The following is an 18,600-nucleotide window of genomic DNA, read 5'->3' as shown; positions in this document are numbered from 1 at the left end:
TTTCTTTACAATAACCGGAACTACTGTGATAATCAGTAAAAGAAATATTAAAATAAACAAAAAAATATAAAGGCTTAAGAATAATTCTCCACTTCTACTTCACTTTCTTTTTCTCATTCTCTAGTACTTTGACAAATTCATGAATATATATTTGAACAATTTGGAAAAGTGTTTTGTCTTATTATCAGTAAATGTGGATTGCTCTACTGTTCCCTTCCTGCTCAGCTTCAGAAGCAGCCACTCTTTTTCCTCATAAAAAGCTTAAAAACTCATTATTTTAATTTTTTTTCACTTTTTAAGATTTTTAATTTTAATTCCAGTATAGTAAACATACAGTGTTATATTAGTTTTGGGTGTACAATGTAATGATTCAACAATTCTATACATCACTCAGTGTTCATCATGATAAGTGTACTTTTAATGCACTTTACCTCTTTCATCCATCTCCCCACCCACCTCTCCTCTGGTAACGGTCAGTTTGTTCCACTTTAGTTAAGAGTCTGTTTCTTGGTGTGTCCCTCTCTAGGTGCAGCCCTTGTAACATTTTGGTTATGTAGTAACCAAAGGATTTCCACCCACTGTCATTTATATTTTAACAGAAATACAAACTTGCAGGTGCTAGCCTTATCAGTGAAAGTCTCCAGTTTATACCCAATATATATATTGATTTGAAGGACAGAAAGTGTTCAGAATACTTTGTCCCTCATCTACGCTCCACACGTATATACCAATACCACAGATATCTTATATTATCTGAATTCTAAGTATATAAAACTTGATACTTCATGCAGCTATGGTATACATCTATGATCTACAAAAGTATGTGTACTCAAACATTCCATTTCTGTATAGAATTCTGCTTCAGTTCCTTAGAAGCTAAAACCAATTTACCCTGTTGTTTGCTAGCTGAAAGGGGTCTCTCAAGCTCCATCATCAGCATTTTCACCTGCCTGGACTTGTGGATATGTTTCAACTTTTTTTTTTTTTTTGACATCTCTTTTTTTTTTATTTTTAACTTGTTTTATTTTTTATTTTTTTAAATTTACATCCAAATTAGCATATAGTGCAACAAGATTTCAGGAGTAGATTCCTTAGTGCCCCTTACCCCTTTAGCCCATCCCCCCTCCCAGAACCCCTCCAGTAACCCTCACTTTGTTCTCCATATTTATGAGTCTCTTCTGTTTTGTCCCCCTCCCTGTTTTTATATTAGTTTTGTTTCCCTTCCCTTATGTTCTCAATACTCGTCACTGCCCATGGAGTCTTTCTTGGTGCCTGGCTGTGATTTCATTTTGTATTCTTGTGATTTCATCACCTTTTGAACTTTTTCAACAGCATTTTTCACGACGACATAATCTAACCGATAAATTGATATCATTTTTCCTCCACACTCAATATAATCATAATGAATTTCATTAATTATGTACACCAGATGGAATCATTTTGTATATCGCTTCCTTATTTTCTTTGTGTTTTTAAAGGTCTCTGAAGCAGCTGTCTTTATTTGAAGACAAAAACTATATTAAAAAAAGTGAAATGTATAACTTCAACAAGCAGTTTGATGAAAGATAGGTTAGAACTTTTTCCATGCACAAACTACAAAAGTGAAAAACGTAAGTGCAAACAAGGAAGTACAGAAGTAAAACCTGAAGTATGTGAGATAAATAAAAGAGTGTATCACTGTCATGACTAACTCCCAGTTAGTTTTAGTTTTTGATGATGTATAGCTGATAGATAATAAGAAACTAGTAACATTCCTCTGCTTTCTTGATGTTGATGGAGATTGTATCTTTTTTTTTTTATTTTTTTTATTTTTGGGACAGAGAGAGACAGAGCATGAACGGGGGAGGGGCAGAGAGAGAGGGAGACACAGAATCGGAAACAGGCTCCAGGCTCCGAGCCATCAGCCCAGAGCCTGACGCGGGGCTCAAACTCACGGACCGCGAGATCGTGACCTGGCTGAAGTCGGACGCTCAACCGACTGCGCCACCCAGGCGCCCCAGGGCTTGATATTTAAAAACATCTTCACTGTCATTGTTATGAAAGCTGCTTTTTGTTTTCAAATTTATTTTAATTTTCAAATACCATCTTAATGTGGTTATTCTTGAAAGAAGTACATCATGAATACAAACTGATAATATCTTTAGTTGGATTCATAAAATAACATTTTACTTGAATGTAACTGTAACAGCTTTATCTGTTGTAGATTATATATCTATTACATGTATATGTTATAAACATAAATATGTATATTTCATATCATAATGAATATTCACATTATATTAGTGAATCACAAAGTTTGTTGATTTCTGCACTTGATCCCTTAATGGCATTTGACAAAAGGTAGGGGAATGAAATCATTGCACATGGAGCCAAAAAAGTCCATTCACATTACTCATCATATCATTATGATAAATATATTGAAAATTAATCTGCATGCAAACTTACCACTGGCAAAGGCATGAAGAAGCTACAAAACTTATGCACATTTGTGAGCCTTATTTTTGCATAGAGTGGAATTTAGGCCAAGATGTCTCCCAAGGGATGTTGAAGAATATGGTTGTGAGATCAGGTGAGAAATTGGCACAAATGCTCTTTTAACTGGGTAGGTGGCATCAACCTATGGTTGTACTTGGTCACATTAGCTCAGTATTTGGGAAGGTGGGTGGAGGTGATGTGGAAGAAGAAGCATATACTTTTCTTTTCTATTCTTCTTAAGGTTCTTAAGCAAATTTCACATAATTTTACCCCAAACTTTTCTCTTACCCATTAACGACATACTATATGTAGTACATGATGCAAAATGATAAAAAATATGTAAGTCATGACTTTTATGATACATCTTTGTATTTCTTATGAAGTCAACAGTCATGATATAATTTAAAAAACCATCCTTGCAAGAATGTTCAAGTCATTATATGTCATGGGAAATTAAGCAGTTAAATAAGAGAGAATTGATCTTGAGCTATCTATCACAAAAAAGTGCAGGATGCCAGTGGATACAGATATTTGCTTCTATGACATTTCTTTTCCCACAAATACTGAGTGTCTTAGAGTTTTGAAGTTGGAGAAGCCATCCTTCTAAGCACTTAACATAGCTCTCTAGCAGTAGGATAAGACCTTAACCCTGTTCTCTGCCAACCCTCATTGTTAAAGAAAGTGGACCCCTGTGGAACATGTTCATTACATGCAGGTAGCCGAGGATGCCATCCACTATATGAAATGTTCTCATTATAAGGACTCATGAAAGAAATTTTGCTTAGTCATTCTTCATTACTAGCAAAAGCTGTGTTTCATCTGAACACTTGGTGTGCTTTTCCGTGAAATCTGTTTCTTTGCTTTGGCCACTGTGCCTATGAAACTTAAGTTTGTAGTATATCTCCATATATGCATTTTTGTAGATTTAGTATCATTCTACCCTTATTTTCATGTGTCCTGATTTTCTCAATTTCCTATTTTATCCTTTTGGAGTGTATGTGTGTGTATATATATGTGTATATACACACACATATATGTATATATACCTACACACACACATATATCTACACACATATGTCAAGTCATTGAAAAAAGGAAAAAGAAAATAATCAAATACAAACATGTATCATGTCTTTGAAAAAAAGGAAAAAGAGAATAATCAAATACAAACATATATCTGTGCCCTTTATTTACCCTGTGTTTTCCTGTCTCTCATGTACATACTTGCAGCAGGCTCCGTTTCCTTATACTCCAAAACTCCCTATATTTACCCATCGCAGCATGAACACCTGTATTACAATTTGTTTTCTCATCTGCAGTTGCTACTTCGGTGGATCTCAAAATTTGTGTGTATCAGAATCACATAGAGGTCCAGTTAAACTAGATAGCTGGGACTTACTCCCAGAGTTTCTGATTCAGTAGGTCTGGGTTGGGAGCCAATAATTTGCATTTTAACAAGTTCCCACGTGATTCTGATGCTAGTGGTGTAGGGACTATATTTTGAGAGCCATGGATTTAGTTGTTTGTTTGCTTTTTCTACAGTGTCATTTGCAAGTGAATTGCAACTAGATGAGAAATTTGAGGTCTGGTCCAAGATGAACATTGTAAAAAGCAGCTGCATCTTCTATTTCCACCAATAAACTTCTCAAGTTTAAGAACCACTATCCGAAATGGTTTCAAGAGCTGAAGGGAAATAATCTGTACCAGTTGTTCACCCCCAGGCTCCTTTTTAGTGTTTCTGGGTTATAGAAGTGTTGCCAAGTGAACCTGCTGCCCAAAGTATGGTTCTTGCAATATATGTATCTTCTGGGCATCAGTTTGTTCACCTCAGATTGGGTTTAAAAAATCAGTGATTCTCAGCCCTGGCTTCATTAAAGTAATCTGAGTTGCTTTTAAAAATGTACCCATGTTGAGACATCACTTCCAGGGGGATCGGGATGGGGTCCTGGCAGGAACATTTTTTTTAACTTGCCAGGTGAATCTAACACATGCCCTAGATTGAGAACCACTGGATGAAGTGATCTTTCTCATTCTTTCTAGCTTGAACTGGTATAATTTTGAGGCTTTCAAACCAAGACTCCTCTCATTCATGGAACATTCTGACATTGTATGTGACTTCTATTTCACTCTAGTTATTTATTTTTCTTCCTATATTCTGCCTTTGTTTTCTCCATTGATACTGTCTTATACAGTGGCAAACATTTTAATTTGGTTACACCCCGTGAGAGTTGTGAGCTAGCTCAGATCAAAATACTTTTAAAATAAAGACATCAGAATTTATTAAGGTGAGGCTCAGAGGGGCCAAATGAGAGCAAAGTGGTACAAGTTAGGCAGAAAATGGAGAGGCTTCATGATCGCTTGTTAGAGAACCATGAAGGAAAGAAGAAAGTTTGCAGTATAATGTCTAAAGTAAAATCCACCTTCAGGAAGCTTTCCAAATACAGCAGCTCCTGTATTATGACATCTTTAGTTCTGCATAAACCTGGAAGTGAGTGAATGGGAACAAACAGACTCCTGGAGGCCTCCTTATATCTGACAGAAGAGGCAAGGAGACCATCAGGCTGAGTTTATGGCTGTCAGAGTGCTATGAACCAAAGACAACTCACCCAGGCTGTGCCAGGGGAATTTTAATTTCTGAACCCAATTAGACACTGGTGTTTAAATTTGCCTATGTCTGAGGATGGTTGCAGAAGATTTGAAATGAATGTGTAACGACTCTGCAATGGTTGTAAGGAAGATGAAAACATAAACATGGTAATTAGAAATGGAGGAAATGTTCATGCTATAAATAAATTCTCACATATAAGTCATGAGGTGGTAGCAACAAACACTGTACCCAGTATTCATCAGTTTTTTTATACAGTGTTCATTACACTGTTCATTTTCTGTTGCATATATATGTGTGTGTATATATATATATATATATACACACAAATATATGTTTAAAAATGAATTTGTATACGTGAGAGAAGACTGAAGGTGCTGCTTTTTTCCTTTTTCTTTTCTTTTTATTTCTTCCTTTCTCCCTCCCTTCTTCCTTCCTTCCTTCCTTCCTTCCTTCCTTCCTCCCTCCCTCCCACTCTCTTTTTCTTTTTTTCTCTCTCTTTTATTTCTTCTTTCTTTCTTTCTTTCTTTCTTTCTTTCTTTCTTTCCTTTCTTTCGGCAGGGAAGAAATTGCACCTTGCCAAACAAATATAAGTCCATTAAAGAAAGCTCATAGTTCAAAATAATTGTAATCCTGAACACATATTGTTCTTAATTTAGGAAGTAGATAGGGGCACCTGTTTGGCTCAGTCAGTGAAGCATCTATTGATTTGGCTCAGGTCATGTTCTCACAGTCGCGAGATGGAGCCCTGTGTTGAGCTCTGCACCAGGCTTGGAGCCTGCTTAAGATTCTCTCTCTTTCTCTCTCTGCCCCTCCCCTGCTCACGTTTTCTCTCTCTGTCTCAAAAAAAAAAAAAACCCAAAAAACAAAAAAACAAAAAACAAAAACAAAAAAACCCCACCTAATTGATATTTTTTCTTATTCAGCATTTTGTACTTTGATATAATTGAGTATTTTACCAACTTAGAAATTAACAAAGAAAAGACAAATATAGTATAGTTTAAACAGCTTTATAATATGTGAATACTGACTTCTATGTCTGAAGGACCACCATACTTCTATCTACTTTTGCCTGAAGTTTTCTGAGGTTGGAAAATTCCTGTTTAATATTCAAATTTACTTTTGGTTTTATAGGTAGAGAAATGTCCATTTTTTTCTTTTTTCTTTTCTAAAATCATAGCTTGTTAAATAATTGGCCTACAGAATACATGCTATTTCCCAAAGTCAGAGTGATTTACTTAGCCAAATTAGAAGAATATTAATCAATCTACTTGGCTTGTGATAATCTACCAATCAAGACAATCAGTATTATTGGTGACACTGTCATTCCACTCCTGGAAAGACTGTCTCCCAAAATGAGAACAATTGGGAAAAAAAAACCCAAAAAACACAAAATCTTGCTAAGAACAAAGTATGTATCTGAAAGATGTATTTTGAAAAAGATATAAAATGCCATTTCTGTAAGTCTTTCATGTTTTTTTTTCTCACAAATTTCATGTGTGTGTATATATGTATAAATATCAATGTCTTAATTCATTGCTTTTGTTCATTCAAGATATAAGTTACTTGGATAAATGCTGAAAGACTGAAATTGCACTATACATTCATAACATTAGAATGTGGTGCTAATTAACATTTTATTTGTTGGAGAACCCTTAAATCTGTAGAATAAAGTAGATAGTCTATGTCTGAAGTTTTGCTGAGGACTACAATAAGCATAATTATTCGTTTCAAAAAAAGAAATTAGTTCTACAACACTATCACACTAGCAATGCATACATTTGCAATACACATCCATTTTTCTCATTTTTTCCATCAGATATATAAAGAGAGAGCCATTTTATGTTTTCCAAGTTTTATCCCTCCCAGTAGAGAGAAAGCAAGAGTTGAAAGTGAGACCCTATGACTCTATATTGAGTAATTCCAATAATTCACCTGTGACAGGTTACTACTAATGGTGTTCATTTCTGTACTTCCTACCAATTAAGTTGTTATTAAAGTGAACAGAAGAAAGATTATTATTAATTCTTATAAGACTCAGCAAAACAAGGCAAAGCCTAAGGAAGAGAATACATTTATGAACTTTCTGAAGAGTCTGTTACCCCTTGGATATAAATGGTTGCCATTAAGTCACTTAGGAGACCTCTCTTACCTAAATATTGAAAACTCTGAACAGTTCATCTTTTACTCATGGAATGGACTAGACAATAGAATGCCAGTCTCATTGTGGTACAAAAAAAGTAACAGAAAGAAGTAACACAATACATAAACAAAATTTAAATATCTATTACACAAAGAATATAAATCTAGGACCAACAGGTAGAAAATACAAGGATATAGGCTGATTAAACATGAGAAAGAGTGTTTTCACAGTTAGAGATTCTAAAAGGAAAGAGGCTGCCCCAGGAAGCCTTCTTGTGTCCAAGGAAGACAGAGATGGTAATGTGTGCTGATGTTCTAAGGGTCTTCAAAGATCAGACTGGAAAGTGACCGAGATGATCCGTGAGTCTATGAGTTTTCCCAATGCTATAATAATTACCTGAAAGGGTAAGGTAAAAAGGAGTATGGGTTTTTTTTTCCTCTCTAAATAAATATGGAAAGCAAAACTACTAACTGAAATGTTATTTTACTAAAATAAAATGTTATTTTAAAAATCTTGTTTGTAAAGCATATTTGTCTCAGTTTTTAAATTTCAAATTTATTTGGAGATACTTGGGGATACGTATGTAAAGCTGTGCTAAATGTGAAATCTAGAGGTTTCATGATGTCACTGCTTAGGTCCAAGTTCAACTGCCTTCTTTGATTGTGTCTGCATTTAATGATGTACTGCAGAGGTAAGTTACACTTCCTGCCATCTGTGGCCATATAAACACATAGTTTTGTCCCTCAACAGAGCTTCCAACAATGCTTTTTCTACCTTGCTATGCTTAGCACTGCCAGACTTAGCAAAATTACACGAGACACCCAGTTAAATTGGAACTTCAGAGAAACAAAGAGTACTTTTTTTAATGTTTAAATTTTTTTATTATTTTTTTTAACGTTTATTTATTTTTGAGACAGAGAGAGACAGAGCATGAACGGGGGAAGGTCAGAGAGAGAGGGAGACACAGAATCTGAAGCAGGCTCCAGGCTCTGAGGTGTCAGCACAGAGCCCGACGCGGGGTTCGAACTCACAGACTGTGAGATCATGACCTGAGCCGAAGTCGGAAGTTCAACTGATTGAGCCACCCAGGTGCCCCCAAAGAGTATTTTTTTAGTATATGTGAATCCCAATGAGAAATTATTTGTTGTTCTCAGAAATTCAAATTTCACTGATGTATGGCCCTGCAAGCAACCCCTTTGCTCTCCAAGGCCATCAAAAAGAAACTTCTGTAATCTGTAGATCTACATTTGTTCCGGTATCTGTCATTTCCTCTTTTACTTCTATTGCAAAGAAAATCATACCTATTTTCCTTGCCATGGCAATCTTTTTATTTTGGGCTTTGGGTCCCATCCTTTCCTATCTTCTCTGTGGGGATTTAAACAATAACAGTCTGATCACTTTTATTCATTGTCAACTTCTCTCTCTTCCTCTCTCTGAGCTCAAATATTCTCTAAATTGAAAACAAAGAGAGGCCCCTGAATTCACCTCTCTCCCTATTTATTACATTCTCTCTTTCCTTTATACAGTCTTAGGTTTTCATCTGCCTCTTTGGTCACTCTCTTCCTTCTCTCCGTTGGCTTCTTTTCCTCTTTCAGGGCCATTAAGTGTTCCTATTCCCCAGGGTTCTTCGTGCCATCATCTCCTCAGTTTACAGATTTTCCATAGGAGATCTTGACAATAACTACCTATATGCTCAAGACTTCCTACTCTTCATGTAAAGTTGCAAAGCCTCTTCTGAACTTTCCTGGATATCTCTCTTTGGATAGTTGTCTTGTGCCTCAAACTATTATGTATAAAACTGAACTCATCTTCTTTTACTCTTTTTTTTTTTTAATTTTTTTTTTTTAACGTTTACTTATTTTTGAGACAGAGAGAGACAGAGCATGAACAGGGGAGGGGCAGAGAGAGAGACACACACAGAATCCGAAACAGGCTCCAGGCTCTGAGCTGTCAGCACAGAGCCCGACGCAGGGCTCGAACTCACGGACCGTGAGATCATGACCTGAGCTGAAGTCGGATGCCCAACCGACTGAGCCACCCAGGTGCCCCTCTTCTTTTAAATCTGACTTTCAAGCAGTGTGTTCTCTCAATAGGAAAGGGTACTATAATCTACCCAGTGTTCTAAATCAGAAACTTGAGATCAGATATAAATGTGAGTTATCATCAGATTCTGTTTGATTTACTTTCAAAATATTTTAAAAATCCATCTACTTCTTTTTATTCTCACAGCCACCACCAACTCTTCCTTGGGACACAGCTCTGTCTTTCTAATTGGTTTTCTTTCCCTTCAGCCTCACCCTCTCCAGTCTATTTTCCAAAAGCAGCTTGAGTGGTCTTCCAGAACACTAAAGTGACAGTGTCATCTCTTCCTTAAAGGCCTACAGAAATTTACCCCTGTCATTAAAACGCAGTCCAAACTCCTATCTGTGGTTGATTAAGAACTCCATGGTTGGTTACCATTCCCCTCCCCATCCTCGCTGCTAGGTCACACTGAAATCCTTTTATGCCCTATCTCACTCATCTTTGGACACTCACATACACTATATCCTTCTCTTAGAACAGGTTATCCGTTCTCTTTGCTTGGCTACTCTCCTTTGGACTTCTTGTTAATTATTAGTTTCTCAGGGAAACCTGCTTTTTTTCTATTGGATGTAATGTGTTCCTTTAGCTTCACTCATGGATTGTTTTTTGTTTCACATTTGCTTGTTCAATTATTTGTTTTACCAACAGGAATGTAAGTTGTTAGGGGGTGGGACCATTCCTATATTTTCCACTCTATTTCCAGCTTCTAGAATGTTGCCTGGATACAGAGTAAATTCCCAATAAATAGTTGTTTACTGTGTGAATGAATGAATAAATGAATACACAGATATGATGGCAGGGATAAAAATGGTCCATTTTAAGCACACTTCTCTTAGGAGCTCAGGCTTATTATTAAAAAATTATCTAAATCAATCTTATAAATGCTAGTGCTTTGTCAAAAAGCATGACTGTGTTGCTCTCCGAAAGTAGTTTTCTTCTATGAACATTCTGAGTTTTACTTTTTATTTTATTTTTGAACATTCTGAGTTTTAAAAATGTTCTCTTTCCATTTTCCCTCACCTCGTTTAAAGTTACTGCAAACTGCAAGAATTAAACAAGTCAAAAATAGACTATTTTTAGAATTTTCTCATTTTCCTCAAACATTTTTCTTAAAGATGGGGTGCCTGGGTGGCTCAGTTGGTTAAGCATCTGACTCTTGGTTTTGGTTCAGGTCATGATCTGTGGTTCATGAGTTCAAGCCCCCCATCAGGCTCCATGCTGACAGTGTGGGGCCTGCTTGGGATTCTCTCTCCTCCCTTCTGTCTGCCCCTACCCCACTCGCTCTGTCTCTTAAAATTAATCTTCAAAAATTTTTTTCTTGAAGAAAAAAATGAGAATATGAATAATGAAGTCCATAGCAAAACAATATAAAGTATACCCTCAATCTCATCATCTAACCCATGCTAGACTAAAACATTACAAAAAGTTATTTACTTTTGGGCTTTTCCTCTTTTAAATAAACCATTGATGGAATTAAATATATCTTTTTTTTTTTTTACCTTGTACCACCCAATTCCCATTGTTCCCCATGGTTTTTGAGTCTCCTCTTTTAGCACTCACTAATTTCGAAGCCATTCTGAGGATTCAGTTTGAGCAATTGCTAAATGCCAGAATTATTCTGAGTACTGTGGACAGCACAAAATAGATATAAGACATAATTCATACTTCAAGAGCTTATTATATAGGAAAAAGAGAACCACGAGAAAATAAAGGAATATTAGGGCATCTGGGTGGCTCAGTTGGTTAAGCCTGTGACTCATTTTCAGCTCAGGTTGTGATCTCAGAGTTCATGAGTTCAAGCCCCATGTGGGTGGGACTCTGCACTGACAGCACAGAGCCTGCTTGGGATTCTCTCTTCTCTCTCTGTCCCTCCCCCTTCATGTGTGTATTTTCTCTCTCTCTCTCTCTCTCTCTCTCTCTCAAAATAAATAAATAAACATTTAAAAAAAAGAAAAGAAGGGAATACTAAACAAGCACTACCGACTACAAAAGGTTGTGGGACTTTAAAGAAAGAAAAGATCACTGCTGACCAGAATAGTTTGGGAAAGCCTTATGGAGCCGATAAAAATGAGATGGATATTGATACATCTAAATATGGGCATTTGGAAAGGAAGAGAAAGACACTGGGAAGGGGGACAGCTTCACTGGATGGTATTTGAATGCTATTGTTTTGTTTTTTCCTGCTTATAATTCTCTTTTCACTTTTTCTGGTACTGATGCTGTTCTTTTTGTTATTGAAATGTCTTTTCTCCAATTCATAAGGGTCTTGAGGGGTTGCCAATAGTCAGATTTAAATCCAAATTTCCCACCCAAGGACTCGGTCCAAGCATAATGCCTAAAGCCCCTGGTGACTATGATTAGCCCAAGGATGTGACCTAGAGCAGGCTAATTGTATTCCATCCCTGGGATTTCACATGTAACTGCTTGAAGATAACATGTCTCTCTTCAGTTAAGTTGAGGCTGGTAAGATTTAAGCCAAAAACTCTCTCTACCCACACTGTTTCTTCCCTCTGCTATCTACAGGATACTTGCCTGCAGTTGGAGAAAATGAAAACAACACACAGAGAAGAGAGAACCATACTGTTTGAGTCTCTGCAGTCCCTGAAGTCATGTGTATATCTGGATTTCCTATGTCTGTGGCTAATACATCCCCTTCTTGTTTTTGTTTAAGCTCATTTGAATTGGTTTCAGTTGATTTTAATCTGGCAGAAGGGTCCTGACAAAAGCAGGTAATAGGCTAAAGAATGAATGTGAGAAAGAACGAAGTGTAGAGACGAGTCAAAGTGGGACTATTGAGAAAGAAGGCACAGATCAAAAGCCATCTTGGGAGAAACAAATGATGGGTTTTGGTTAGCGACTGGATATAACCAAAGCAGAAGAAAAATAGTCAAAAACTGGAAATTCAGGGTATGTGTGAATGCACTGATAGAACTGGGGGTAATTGCAAGAGGAAGTGGGTTTGAAGAGACACAGTAGACAAACCATGACATCTGAGTTCCTGGTAAAGTTGGGATTTTGTCAGTGTATGATTTAGAGGACCAGCACGTACTGGTATGACAGTGTAAAATACAAGAAAGTAATCTATTTTTGATTTGTGTCATCACTCAATAGAACACGATAGAAAACTATAATTATACTTCCCAAATTCATCCTTTCAATTTCTCTCTTCCCACTTAAGGCCCAGGAGAAATATAGCATAGCACAGTGGTTCTCAAAATGTGGCCCCTTAGATCACCACATTCGTATTGCTTTGGAACATTTTAGAAATGCAAATTCATGGACTTGACCCCAGAGAAGAGAATCAGAAACTCCTGGGAGTGGGTCCAACAATCTGTATTTCAACAAGCCTTGTGGCCTATGCTCATGTCCACTAAGGTCTGAGCACTGCTGGTGTCGAGTATTCTTTGTATGTTGGTTCCATAGCAGGTGAGGTAAACTACCACCTAATGCTATGATTTCACACTGTAAGAATAATTCCCTTAGAAAAATTCATTTTCTCTAAATCCATTCATTCAGAAACTGTATGCTGAATATATTCTATCTACCAGGCACTGTTCCAGGCACTGTGGACACTGGAACAAATCTAAAACATTCAATCACAAAAATACCTACATGTTAGCAATTAAAAATTATGCCATGGAAGTGACTAGGGGGCTTGAGTGTTGCTTAGATAATCATGAAGGTGTCCTTAAAGAAATTACATTTCAACTAAAAAGGAATGAGTAGGATTTCATCTGGGGAAGGGCAGAGGGGGTGCTGTGAAGACATTCTAGGCCCTGAAAGGGACAGGTCTGGGCACTTTCAGGGAACTGAAGACAGACTAGCAGGAACAGGTCTTCATTAATGATGGGTGTTAAAGCTGGAGAGGCAGATCTGATAGATAGATCATGCAGGGACTTGTAAATCATATTAAGGATTTTGAACTTGCCTCTGAGGGCAATTAAGAGGCCCTTGAAAAGCCTTAAGTATGGGCTAACATGATCTAATCCATGTTTTAAAACTTTTTTTTTTTTTTTTTTTTTTTTTTTTTGTATGAAGAAGATAAAGCCTTTCCCACTACACAGCTATGGGTAGGTTAGCATGATGACTTAAATTTCCTGTAAGTTGTAATTGGCTAATAGAGAAACTTTCTCCGAATAAGGCTTTGATGAGAGTGGGAAAGAGGGTAGGGTGTCTATATGGGGACCAAATGCCAGGAACAGAAAAGGAGGAAGGGCTTAGGAGCTTCTTCTGCTTTGTGGTTGTGGCTGAGGCTGGTTCTGCCCATGCGTGTCTGAAGCAGCAAGAGTGCAAGTTCACAGGCAATTGTTGTTTCTCTTCCTTGCACAGGGGACTCTGGTGCTCAGGCTGTGTCCATGTGGAGGCCTTTTTCCTGCGTATGAGCTCATTTAGAGATTTCATTCACTTCCCAGGCATCACAGTTACCTGCCTGAGAATGATACCCAAATCTATATGTCCTCCCTGGCCTTGAGAAGATTTTCATTTTTAGTATCTTTGTGCTATTGCCCTGTGCTAACACATCATGTTAATGACAGTTGCAAGTATGCAATTGTTTAGTGTTGATCTGTGTATAGTTCTCTAATGCTTGAAAAATTATACAGAACCAGCTGTGATTGCTGTCCTGCCTTTCGCTGACATGTCTCATATTATCTGCTGGACAACTGACCCTGCAATGTCATTGCAACCACAAACAGCCTGCCTGTAATTGAACTCATCATGTCTTTCCCAAACCAGCTTGCCTCTGACCTCTTCTGACTTTGTCAATATCATCAGCGTTTACTGTCTCCCAAGTTCCAAGGTTTGGAGTCCTCCTTGACTCCTTTATCTTATGCTGTTACCAATTCCAAGCACCAAGATTGTTCCCATTCACCCAGTGGAATGCCAGTATACCATCTGTTCTTTCCTTTCATTACTCTTTATTATCGTAATCCTACTTACCCCAAAGTTGGATACTTCTACCTTATTACAACTTGTTCTCTTAAATCTAGGTTCCTTTCCCAATACACCTACCCCCACCAGCCCGGGACACTGGGACTACTCTGTATATATGTTTTTCTTCATCAGGCCTATGCTATTTAGCAAAGGCTCTTCTGTATTATTTTTTGCAGTGAAATTTGTTTTTCTTAAAGGGATACTATGTAGAACCCCGTTACACACAAGAGATAATCATGAAGCTTCTCTGATTGAAGATGGGCTAAAGGGAGCACAATCTCCTTGATCTGTTCTCAGCTTTTGAGGCAGCCTTTTTGGTACCAAAAGGCTCATCAAGGCAGTTTGAGAACAAAGATGTGTAGAACACAGTTGAACTCTTTGGAAACATACATATGTTTCCTTTACAAGTCTTTTTGTTTGTTTGTTTGTTTGTTTGTTTGAATTGTTATCTATGTAAACTTTCCAACCTAGTCATATAAATTCACACAAAATTCTTCAGTGCACAGTCATTCCCTCATCTCTGTCTGGGTTTATGGTATTTCTCCTGCCCTGAGTGCCCAGAATGCCTATCCATACGTCTCTGCCAATCTAATTCTACCTTTCTTTGTCCCAATCCCACCTCTTACGGGCTTTCCAGATTGTTCCAGCTGTCAGCAATTTTTCTTTCTTCAAATTTCTGCAGTATTCCTTTTTTTTTAATTCACCCTGTACTATCTTGAATTTGCATCTTTTCACGTATGTGTTCAATTTCTCCCACTAGATAACAGGCCACTGGAGGAAAGAATCAAGTCTTTTGTTGCATTTTGCCCTCAGCATCTAGCATAATATGCAGCCCTAGTATTGGCTTAGTGGGTATATTTTGATGATAACCCACAGCAAGAAATAATAACTATAGGCCCATCAATCTCACTTTCATTAATAGAAGTCTAAGTTAAATATCCTGTCTTTGAAAATGTTCCTCCAGAGCAGTGCTTTTAAGTTAGGAGAACCAGCCACTATGACTTTAATTGCAAGCATTACTTTTTTCTCCAATTACCATTAAGCCTACAACTAGCTTCTTTAACTGACTTTCATTAAATTATGTTGGAAGTAGATTCGGGGAATGACGACAGATGGTTGTAAGTGGGGAGTTCTTAGTTTAGACTAGAAATAGTGTTTTATTCCATCCTCCAACGTTTTAGCAAAGTCTCACTTAAATCATATTCAAAGGATTATAAGAAACTTACATCAATATATAAATCAAATGGTGCCACTTCCTTTAAATCTCTGAGCATGTTTGACAAGGCCTTCTCCACCTCCCCCCCCCTCCTCTGCACCACCCATCCCCCTCGCTCACCACACCCTGGCCACAGAAGCCCACTTCCAGTTCCCTGGATTGCGAAACTCCTTCCCTCCTCCTGACTTCTTATTGTGCCACCTTCTGCCCAGATGATCTTCCCTGTTTCTTTCCTTGATCCATTCCTGTCATCCTTTGAGCCTCAGTCAGTTCATCAGCTCCTCAAGAGAGTTCTCTCATCTTGCAGAATAGGTAAAGCTTCCTTGTTATGTGCTTTCATATTCCTTATCACAATTGTAATTATATATCAACTGTGAAATTATTGTGTTCCTGTGTTTCCCATTAGACTGTAAGCTCTAAGATGTCAGAGACTGGACAAGTACTGTAATATTTTTAATGCCTAGAATTGATGTATCACAGATGCTTGAATGAATCTACGAATAAACAATTTATAAATATCTTATAAAACTTTCAGAGAAACAAACTATTATAATATTATTTACATCCAGAGCTTAATTCCCCTTGTCTTGTTTTGAATGGATATGGGCAGCATTTTCTGGGTCATGTGATTCACATCACACACACACACACACACACACACACACACACACACGTTTTCTAAAGCAACTTTGACTTTCATAAAACAAGCCCAAACAACCAAGCATTACCCAAAAAAACTTCATATGCTCCCAAACAGAATCTAACCAATTTAAATGACTGGGTATAACATGAAAATGTAAAACTACCTGTTTTGTTTAAAATTATCTGATTTGTGCACACCAGCATGGATATTCATATAATTCTTATTCACATTAAGTTATTCTGAAAATGTATATGGATGAATGAAAAGTGGGAGAAAAGAGTCTCATAGCTATGAAATGTCTACATGTTGAAACCTTTTAGTACATGATTATCACTAAAGTTAATGTGTTCTCCTTCCCTGAAGGCTCCAGCACCCCCACTGATATGTCCATGACCTGTTTCTCTGTCCTTTCAGTCTTGAATTACCCTGCTGAGTCAGACAATTGGAGAACAAATTAGCACCAACTGCAGAGGAGATTTTTTTGGTACAAAAATCTGACCTTAAAAAACCCAAGCCTTAAATATCTTTCCATCAGGATGCTAACAGTTCACCAAATTTGCATTAAAGGACCTAAGGTTTCATACACTCTCTCACTCATATTTACTCCACTCGTCTTGTCTTAAATAGAATGGGTATCAGATCCAACTGTTTGTCAATCCATTTAACAGGATCAGTCATTATCCAATTAAGGGAAAGGTAAAGGGGAAATCTAATTCTATTCTAGAACAGCTTTCAGACCCCTAGATACTTCCATATTCTTCTTCTCTCACACACCTTTTCTTGTTTTCTTACCTTACATCCAATCAGACAGATAACAGTATAAATAAATGTTATGTTTTGAGGGTAGGTGTCAAACACACACCTGACACACAGCGGGAAGAAACGCATGTGGATGGCATCAAGCCTTTCTCTATAGTGACTGACCTGCATATTTTTAAATTATCAGACCCGTCATGGTAGGTGGCAGGAGGCTTCTGCACAGAGTTATTCACCTGGAACCCAGCAGCATCCACATACTTGCTGCCTTCTGCAACTGCCAATATTTCAGGGCTAGAATCTGCTTCTGAAAGTCCTTTCTTGATGGTTTCATACTGCCCAAGACTATGCAACAGCTGCGGATCCCTGTGGTGGTATCTGCCTTTGCTTTCCTCATGCTTCCTTGAGGATCTCTTAATCTCAAAGGATCCTCTTGGCAGGGAAAGGCTGCATTCTTGGTACCTTGTGCCTTTTCCTCTGCAGAGATGTAAAGAGCAACTCTCATGTTCAATCAGCTCTTGTTGCTTTTTACCTTTGGATTCCAAATCTATCAGATCCATTCCATTAGGAGCAGAAGACCCATCCAAGTTTCCACATGGTTTACTACTATTTCTCCTTCTTCTTCGTGACAGTCGGAATTTAACTTGGGCTCTTCTTTTTGCCTGAATCCAGTGACTCTCATCTGGGGAAGAGGAATCTGAAGAATCTGTGTAAAGCTCACTCCATCTGGGGCTTGCGATCTGGAGGTGAAAATCACTTCTCCCTTTGATTTGTTCTTCTGCATGCTCATATCTCTCGGAGGCCCTCCTCCTCCTCCTAGGCCTCTGTTTTACTGATTTCTTACCAGACTCCTTCCTAGCAGGGCTGAGCACCATGACAGGGGTGCATTGCTCAAATGCATCTTCTGACATGTCATGCAAGATGGCAGATCTAGACAAAGCAGCGGGCAAAGGATGGGAGATGGGAATGGAGAGGAAAGCCATGGGAAAACAGAGAGAGAGAATGATGAAAATGATAGCATGGACCAGAAGTTGGGAAATAAAGTTCAAATGAAGAAAATGCAGTGAAGGGGGAAAAATTAAACCAGTATAAATTGTCCATGGACAATGCAAGGCAGAAGCAAGAGCCACACAGTCTCATAATACAGGAGAGGAATACAAAACATTGGTCTAAAAAATATTTAAATAGGATAATTTGCTGAGCACTTACCTGCAGATGTCCTGAGTGGATGGACAGACAGACAACCTTGACTGGCTCCTGGGAGCTGTCCCTGTCGTTGGACTGCTTGCCTGGAGAAACAAGTTAGATAATTTGGCATCTTGGTTAAGGTAATACATGGTCGATATCTTGCTTTTTTTCCACATATTTAAAAAATTACAGCAAACGTGGCTGCCGGTCATGTTGCTCATAACGCAGCTCACAACATATAGGAAGTTAGTTCGTTTTGCAAAAGTAAAACTTATTTGAGGAACTTGGAACAGCTGAGATGCTGTACCACTTTGCTGTTGCTTCATTTATGAGAGAGGAAGACGATTCCACAAGTTTCTGTTCTATTTACTGTAAACATTTGAATGGAATGGCTCAGTTTGCCTTGGAAGCAATGGGTAACACTTGAAAATTTCATAATACAAAGGACATGAAGGCTATTGTGTGACAAAGATCACACCAATCTGGGAAGCCTAAATAATCAAATAGCCATTAGCCTGCTAGATACTGTCTGGAATAAACATTAAGTCACATCAAGTCCC

At 37.8% G+C, this 18,600-nt stretch overlaps 1 protein-coding gene across 2 annotated transcripts in view; it reads right to left on the bottom strand.

Moving 5' to 3' along the window:
* Positions 1-18,313, bottom strand: part of MARCHF1 (membrane associated ring-CH-type finger 1) — a 90,479-nt gene extending 72,166 nt beyond the window's left edge. Inside the window, exons 1-2 of one of the 2 annotated variants that reach the window (XM_042983668.1) lie at positions 18,062-18,313; positions 17,021-17,782 (exon numbers count right to left, since the gene is read on the bottom strand). In XM_042983668.1, the coding sequence (XP_042839602.1) occupies positions 17,021-17,782; positions 18,062-18,261 (962 nt within the window). In that variant the 5' untranslated portion in view covers positions 18,262-18,313. The remainder of the gene's footprint in view (positions 1-17,020; positions 17,783-18,061) is intronic. The other variant, XM_015538442.2, reaches the window with a different exon arrangement.
* Between the last annotated feature and the right edge of the window lie 287 nt (positions 18,314-18,600).

This window comes from Panthera tigris, chromosome B1 (assembly GCF_018350195.1).
Source record: "Panthera tigris isolate Pti1 chromosome B1, P.tigris_Pti1_mat1.1, whole genome shotgun sequence".
Lineage (NCBI taxonomy): Eukaryota > Metazoa > Chordata > Mammalia > Carnivora > Felidae > Panthera > Panthera tigris.
The sequence above is the reverse complement of the archived record's forward strand: the minus strand, read 5'-3'. Positions and strand labels throughout refer to the sequence as shown.